General features: G+C 40.3%; 1 protein-coding gene across 1 annotated transcript in view; it reads left to right on the top strand.

The window, feature by feature from the left end:
• LOC123971329 (rho GTPase-activating protein 39-like) overlaps positions 1-9,029 on the top strand; it is a 36,334-nt gene that overhangs the window by 18,432 nt on the left and 8,873 nt on the right. The window contains exons 6-7 of the mRNA XM_046050078.1: positions 5,799-6,012; positions 7,230-7,303. Of these exons, the coding sequence (XP_045906034.1) occupies positions 5,799-6,012; positions 7,230-7,303 (288 nt within the window). The remainder of the gene's footprint in view (positions 1-5,798; positions 6,013-7,229; positions 7,304-9,029) is intronic.

Raw genomic sequence — 9,029 nt, 5'->3', positions numbered from 1 at the left:
GTGAGGAGTATATGCATAAAATGCTTTATACTGTACATATGGGCCAGACGGTGTGTCTCCATCCTGCCTGAAAATCTCTTTCAACAGTTCACTGGAGCTGTGTGAAGTTCCCTCCTGCTTCAAACACTCCACAATCATCCCGGTCCCCAAAAAACCCTCTATCTCTGGATAAAATCACTACAGGCCCGTCGACATGACATCTGTAGTCTTGAAGTCCTTTGAAAGACTTCAAGTCTTTACAAACCCCTTGCTGGTCCCCCTGCAGTTTGCCTACAGGGCTAACAGGTCAGTGGATGATGAAGTCAACTTGGGACTGCATCACATCCTGCAACACCTCGACTCTCCAGGGACACATGAAAGGATTCTGTTCGTGGACTTCAGCTCAGCGTTCAACACCATCATCTCAGAAATTCTCAGCACCAAACTCACCCAGCTCACTGTGCCAGCCTCCACCTGTCAGTGGATCACAGACTTCCTGACTGACAGGAGTCAGCAGGTGAGGCTGGGGAACATCACATCCAGCACCCGGACTATCAGCACTGGCGCCCCCCAGGGGTGTGTGCTCTCCCCACTGCTCTTCTCCCTCTACACCAACGACTGCACCTCAGGAGACCCATCTGTCAAACTCCTGAAGTTCGCTGACGACACAACGGTCATCGGCCTCATCCGGGACGGTGACATGTCGGCCTACAGACGGGAGGTTGATCAGCTGACTCTCTGGTGCGGTCAGAACAACCTGCAGCTTAACACGCTCAAAACTGTGGAGATGATCGTGGACTTCAGGAGGAGCCCCCCACTCTGCCCCCTCTGTCTCTAATCAGCCACCTGTTTACTGGTTACCAATTATTATTTAATCATCATTCTCTATCTCAGTGCTGGTCACACTGTTCATACTGCTATATTGTCATATTGTATATACTGTTTACCAAACCCACCTACCTCAAGTACATAACACCTGCACATAATACTTATTCAATCCAGCATCCTTTGCACTATGGTCCATCACACTGTGTACATGTATTCATGTATGTGTACCTGTATATCACATCACGTCCAACATGTACATAATAATGGTAATAATAATTTACTCCTGCATCCTTTGCACTCTGCTCATTGCACTATTGTCTCAGTCTTTCTTTATTGTTGTTGTTTATAGTGTGCACATATGTGTTCTCTACACTGTAGCCTGCGTTTGATTTTATTATTGTATTATTGTATAAGTAAGTGCATGGTGAGCAATGTACAATCCAGAGTCAAATTCCTCGTTTGTGCACACATACCTGTCAAATAAAGCTGATTCTGATATTATGTAACTTCTGTGTTTGAGTTAAAATGTCTTAGCAGCATGTAGGTGTTGTCATATTAGGCTCTGTCACTTTAAGAGGGTAACCTCTGACCCTGAGCTGTGATGGATCATGGTTGTTTTTTAAGAGAGGCGTCTGATTCGTTCATGTAGATGCCTGTCACCTTTCTAAACTTGTGATTGGTTAAGGGGCGGGCCTAACAGGCAGAGCAGAGTTAGGAGTCAGCCTGCTGCTTCCAGCGTGTGTTTTTCTCTGGAGGTAACTTAGCCACAAGCTGCAGCAGACAGAAAGGTGTAATTTAATAATTATACAGACAGTCAGTAGCCTGGCTGGTTTATAATAAGTTTGTCACTCTGCTACACAGTTTTGTGTACTGTACTGTGTCTGAGAGCCGTGCTAGTCTGCAGATAGCAACAGGTTAGCAACATCGCTAACAGCCAGCTAACGTTAAACGGCACCTCTGGCTTTGAGGGAGATCATCCTGTACCTGTCTTCATCTTCATCTTTCTGAGAGGACTGCAAAACATGACACCAGCAGGAGTTATCTGGAGGATGCTGTGAAACTAAGCTTACTTTAAAGGGTTAAACATCGCTGCCCAACAAACAGGCGGAGGAAACAGCTGCGAGCTCAGTGACGGTCGGATCGTAGCATTTATTAAACTCTGCGGGCTCTCTGAAAAACTTCAGTCCTCCAGAAGTTTGCCCAGAGGAAAAGCCGCCGCTGCGCCTTTCTGCTGAAGTGAGCCTGCTTTGGTGAGTGAAGCATCGTTTATCATCCTGACTGTGTGCTGCAGCTCCGTGTATGGGACAAACTGTTGTGCTGGATCGGTTGATACCAGGCTATGGATTGCGGTTGTTGTCATGTAGCCGCTTTCATGCTGCTTTATTATCCGCGATTATTATGGCAATATGCCGGCTGGCTGCGCTGGATGAAAGGTACGGAGCCGGGAGTGTAAATGAACACTCAATTCAAATTAGCTTTATTGGTATGAATGTAATAACAACATTGCCAAAGCATCATATATACACAACATAAGAACAATCAGCCCCATACATTTCATTAAACAATTAAAGCGTAAAGTAATCAAAGTGTATGTGTGTTTGTGTTTTTAAAAAAAAAGTAAAAAAAATAATAATTAAAAATTTAGATTAAATAAATAAAACCTCTCTCTCTCTCTCTGTGTTTGTTGACATGTTAGAAACATAGCAGCGAGAGAGAGTATTGTATTGTAGTTTTACTGGCATCTATATTTTCAAACCATTTTAATGAAATAGTATGGTCCCCACTCTCTAATAATACTAGTATTTACATAGTGTATATTTCAATTAAATTATTATATAGTCTAATATGAAAGAAAAACATTTATGCTCCGTGATGTCTATAATCCTGAGTGGGCTTGTTCCCAGTATATGTTTTGTTCTTTGCAGTCAGTGCACTCCTACAAATAAAAGCTTGTTTTTTAAGGAAAAGGTCAACTAGCGTATTTGAAGAACTATTGCCCAACACATACAGATACACATTAAAACAGGATTTTTATGGCCGCTTGCTATAATGGAAACACATTTTTTACATCTCCTCCTACACCGTAGCTCCAATTGCCACCAAATTTTCTCTGGATCATCATTGGACTTTACATATATAAAGTTGTATAATACTTGTTGATGGCTCCTTTTGTTTTCACGATATTGACCAATAAACGTTTAAAGTGGCGTGGTGCAGGACATAAATAGACAAAGATCCACAACTGTTGGTCCAATCATCACAAAACGCAAAACAGGCTACAAAGTGCATATTGTTTGTCCAATCAACACAAAACTTGCAGGATATCTCTACATCAGCACCTCAGACATACCCTGAAAGTCTCATTCAAATCCACCGCTAAGGGGCGCTGTAAATGCATCGTAACTGGACGTGGAATGATACAAATCAAGCTATGGATCAGAAAATGGTTCTCCAGTTGTTACAAAACTTGCATGGTTATGTTTTCTAACAATTTTGAACCGTATGTGTGAAATTATTTTAATGCGATACTGTGAAAAACGGTATGAACCCGCGAATCGCCGCTTGCGGCTATATTTCTCTCTGGGTTTGTCCATAATTAGCGCAGTAGTGAAAGTAGCCATATGGTGGCGACTGTGTGTCATCTTGTTTTTCCACCCCCTAGTGGCCAACACTTGAATAATGCAGCTTTGAACATTTAAAGCTGTTTGTTTTAGAAAAATTTTTGTTATGTTTGTTGAAATTCTCTTTAGATCCCAACAGCAGTAAATAAATCAAACGGTCTGACAATGAAATGATTGGCTGGTGTGTCTTCCTGTCTACCTACCTGCTGCACCCTGCCATGCACTCACTGCACATGACCATGTGTTTTGGGGGAGTGGATTTGGAAGGATGCCTGAAGGGAGGGGGAGGGTGTGATTTTTCAGTTGGATACTTTCAAACTCTAGCTGTCTCTTGCTGGTTTCTCCAGCTTTGATACCCAAGTTTTAAAAAGTGACAGTTGATGTAGCAGTACTGAGAAGATGATCAAGTGTGACTACCTTGATTGCAGACAAGGAAATCAGGGCGGCTCAGTCAGTAAACTCTTATACTTTTATAGAAAGGCCTTTCCTGATTTTAGTTGATTTTAATGAATTATCTATTTTTCTTCTAACTGTATTTTAATCTCATAACTTTTCTTCCTGCTTTTTCTGTTTTATTTTCATTGCTCTTGTGAGAGCACTTTGCAACATTGTTTTGAAGAGTGCTATTAATAAAGATTATTATTATATTATTATTATTATTACCTGGAAGTAAAAGTCAGAAATAACAGGGGTACCCGCGGGGTCTTATAAGTATTAAAAAAGTCTTAAATTTCATATTCCAAAAATAAGGCCTTAAAAGTCTTAAATTTCATTACTAAAGTATTAAATTGCGTTTACCAAGGTCTTAAATTTTTTCTTGACCTTTTGTAGGATTTAATTAATGCCGTAACGTCATAAATGAATACTTCGTGTGTGTGAGACTCCATAATTTACTGTTTAGTGTGACTGATGTTATAAGGCAGTACAGGTAACATTACTGTTTACGTCAGTGTTCAGCTTTACGCTCTGAACTGTGGAGTGTTCACGGTGCACGAGCTCTGGCATCCAAGCGCTGGTGCGAATCAGTTAGTTAGAAAAGAAAACGTCTCTGACGTGCTACTAACGTTAGCTCGATTACTCAGAATGTGCAAGTGTCTGAAATTCAGAAAGCCAGAGATACGAACAAGTTGGCGGACGACCGCCATAGCACAACAAGCTATCGGCATGCGAGCCAGTCACACTGTGGCGAGCGCTAACGGAACCGCGGAGCTGGAAGACCCGCAGAAGGTTCCTGTTCAGTGAATGATACAACAGCAACGGAGAGACAGGTGTGTTTGAGACGAGGACCGTGTCTGTGTGTCAGTGTGGCGCCGCTGTTGCAGTTCTGTGAATGGAAACCTCCGACATGCTAACATTAAACTTACATCACCCCGAGGGGCCGATCACCGGGAAGAGGAAAAAACAAACCGGAGCCCAACTCCTTATCCCCGCTGCTTTCAAGCCAGTGCTAAATAATACAATCAAGCAGCCTTTAGATGCAAAACCAGAACAGGATGAATAATCACTGAAGCAACTGGCATATTAAATTTCATTACCTTATCCAGCCAAGGTGTAACTAACTGTAGCAACTCATACTGCACAATTTATTTTGTATTTTTGATTTCACCCCATAAGAGTTCTTGGTGCACAAATATTGTATTCATTTCATAGGTGTCATTTACACTGGGGACAAGACTCCATCACTTTTCTTTAAAGCATTTGTTGAGTATGTTTGTAACAAGAAATGTTAAAAAAACAAATGAAAATACTTTGAGAAAGGTTTATTTGCACAATAAGAAAACATGCAATTTAAAGATAGAAGAAACAAATGTGGATTGTTCAAAAAAGTTTAAGCTAAAAAAATCTGAATCACTTTATATAAATAAAAACAATTCTATCATAAACTGGTGCAGAAAATGTCTCCAGAATGCAGGAAATTAATTATTATTAATTTAATGCTCAAAAAATTCTAGGGGACCCCCAGACACCCCATTTTTATATTTCAGCACTGAATATTTCATCAGAATAGTTAAAATATCTTCTTGTCTTGTTCTCGTGAACCCAATACTGTGAATCGTGCATGTGAGCTAAGTGTATCGTCACACCCCTAATCTGAACCCCTATGTCCACACCACTTTTCAACACATTAAATATTAATGTATTATTATAAAATGTTTTGTATGTAACTTCGTAAAATAATTTTCTCTGGCTTAAAATTAAATCAGATTTTTCATTAAAAAGCAGTGAAGTTGGTATTAAATTTCATCATAGGCGGTATTAAAAAGGTCATAAAAAGTCTTCAATTTAACTTTGAGAATCCTGGGGGTACCCTGAATAAAAATCCTTTAATCAGCAGCACAAACTACAGCCTACTTTGCTTGTCTCTATCAGGTGGTGGTGCGTGGGTGGAGTAACCAGGGTCTTCGTGATGAGCTCTATATCCAGCTGTGTCGTCAGACCACAGAGAACTTCCGCTACGACAGCCTGGAGAGAGGCTGGGAGCTCATGGCCATCTGTCTTGGCTTCTTCCCCCCCACACCCCGCTTTCACACCTATCTGGAAGGCTACATCTACCGACACATGGACCCGCTCAACGACACCAAGGGTGAAGGGGCAGCACACACACTCAGCCATGAGCTGAGTAAAAAAAATAAATAAAAACTACAGTATCACATGTCTCTAAATTCCTCCCACACGTCCAGATTATTGCTCAGTAGGTAGCTACTACTGTAATCTAGAGTGCTCAGCCTTCACATATTTTTGTACATTAATACTTTTTTTATTATTTAATCAGGCCCTGACTGTGTAGGTCATTTAACATATAAGACAGTGTTTCGGTAGATTGTGTGGGTTTTCCCATCAAAAATGTATTTTCATGCGAACAGCTGAATAGCACTTATTTTTTGGCATTACAACTGCACAAGCTTATAAATACAGTTATACACTGCATTTTGAAAACAAAAAGAATAGTCAGGGTTTTTGTAATGGGGGAATATTGATCTGACCTGCACTGAGGACTGTCTTTGGGGAACACTGGGATCAAGTATCAGATAAGAGGGAAACTGATATAGATATATAATCCAACAAATATCTCCAGACCTGTTACTACTCTTATTTTAAACAGAAAATTAATTACCTGCAAACCCAAATGCTATGTAGAACATCAGCTGCTTAAGCAAAGTATTGACAAAAATGAAACTACAACATCCCACAACCACTGTTCACAAGCAGGAGACACGCTGAGAGACAGCAGCAGTGACTGTCTTAAATTAAATAACTTACCTGTGCATTTTACGTGTCAGGCACCTTAAAGCTGTACTGGTGCTCTGCTTCCCCCTACAGGTGAACACATGAATAATAGATTACTCTCTTCAGCTCCAGTGTTGGAACCGAATGAATCACAAATCAGACCAGTCCACTTTGTTTTCCTGCTTGTTTAAAATCCAGAATGAAAGGTTGTGAGCTTAAATGAGCTGGAGAACTGGTTATTATGAGGTTTAGTCACTGGAAATACTGGGATGCTGTAAATAAAAATTGTTTAATCAGGATTAAGGTCCTAAAATTAATTTTTCGATTTGGTATATTTAATATACTTAGATAAGCCAATAAGATGTGTTTTAATATGAAGAAGGTCTGAGCTCTGCACTTTCACTTTTAGTCAGCAGTTAATCCTCTGGGTCTGCTTCACTTCTGACCGAGCCCTTATTAACACATTCCAACTTCCTGACCTGAATGAAATTGTTTCTGTTGAATCAGTATTTGTGTGCAAAATATGAAATTTTCTAATAGTGTAAATATGGCTTCTTTTTGCTGTTGCTTCAGGAGTGGCCATTAGCAGCTACGCTAAATACTGCTACAGGAAACTGACAAAAGCTGCTCTGACTGGAGCCAAGAAGGTAAGCACCTTTCGCTCTGTCTGTCTTCTGCTCAGATCAACATCTTTTTCCTTAACGTGTGTGTTATGATGCTATTCTATATGTTTCCTATTGTGAACATGAAAAAGCCCATCTAACAATGTGTTAGTCCGACTCAGTACTTTCTGACTTCTCTACCTTTTATGTGTCAAGACCATCGGTTCCTACTGAAGGTAGACAGCACAAATAGTTTCTAGTTAAAAAGACTCATTAATCTCCTAAACATTATAACAAATGTTACTCAAACAGGAGGCTGCAGTGAATGCTCCATATTTGTATAGTGCCTTTCTAGTCTTTTCAACCACTCAAAGCGCTTTTACATACACACTATCACATTCACACACTGAACCTAAGTGCTCAAACAGAAACTAACATTCACACACATTCATACACTGGTGGAACAGCCACCAGGGGCAATTCAGGGTTCAGTATCTTGCCCAAGGACACTTCCTGGAGGAGCTGGGGATTGACTGATTGATCGATTGATTCATTCATTATTTGGGACAGCAGGACAGTGTGGGACTGAGTCAAAATCTACTACAATGTGTGCTCATTCTTGATAAATCTTACAATCTTTTTATAATTCCTGTCCCGGGAGAGGGATCCCTCGCTCTGCCTGAGCTGTCTTCCTTTTCTCCCCTGTCCTGAGACATTTTAAACAACAGTGTGCTCCCAACTTTGTGTCAACAGTTTGGGTTTGTCCCTGTGAACAAACCCAGCTCCATAAAGAAATATGATGGAACGTGTTGCGTTTTTTCAGATTTTGAGAAAGGAGAGGCTGGGTCCGATGAAAATTACAAGAAAATTTAATTAAAAAATAGGTGAATAAAAGATGGCATTACAGAACAAACATAAAACAAAAACACTGCAGTGGACTGGAACGTTGTTCCTCTCTTCAGATTTACAGCTTACAGTCCCGATTCTCACAAAATGAGTTGTTTATATCCTCCAGGTATGTGGGCGGGTCCTTTTTCCTCCATAGTCATTGGTCGTTTGGTTGCTTTCTTCGTCACCCAATTAGGAAGGGTGTACCATTATTGTATTCATTACTTTTGGTCAGACAAAGGAGCGCCAATCCCAGATGTGAAACCCCCTTCAATCTACAGGAATAAACAGTCTTTTGCTCTAAACTAATCATAGAGAACAACAGGGCTTGTCTACAAAATGGTTGACACCCTATCTTAAGTGTCAATGAAACAGTTAAAACAAAACAGTCCTTCTGGCACTAAACAAAGAGGTGTCAGTTTTCTTCACATTACAAAGAGGAGAAAAAATGGTTTAATCAACATTCTGATGCAATCGTCTGGCCTAAAACACAGCAGGTTACATTTTTACATTTACTCATTTGGCAGACGCTTTTATCCAAAGCGACTTACATTTGAGGAACAACATACAAGCATCAACAGAGCATCAACTACAGATCTACAACTGACAAAACATACTAGTAAGAGCAGCAATAAATACTAGTAAGAGCTCACAGTACATATCACATCAATGGGGTAGATACCTAGGGAAAGAAGTAAGAGTTAACAAAAAGTGCAATCAAAACAAAAAGTGCAATCTATACAAGATCATTGTAGGGGATAGACGAAGAAGAGCACAGGAAGTGCATGTTAGAGGTTAGGAGTTAGAGGTGTTATAAGAGGAAGTGTTCTCAGAAGAGATGAGTTTTCAAGAGCTTCTTGAAGTTAGAGAGGGACGCCCCTGC

The sequence above is a fragment of the Micropterus dolomieu genome, linkage group LG05 (genome assembly GCF_021292245.1).
Source record: "Micropterus dolomieu isolate WLL.071019.BEF.003 ecotype Adirondacks linkage group LG05, ASM2129224v1, whole genome shotgun sequence".
NCBI lineage: Eukaryota > Metazoa > Chordata > Actinopteri > Centrarchiformes > Centrarchidae > Micropterus > Micropterus dolomieu.
This window is presented reverse-complemented; position numbering and strand designations above follow the sequence as displayed.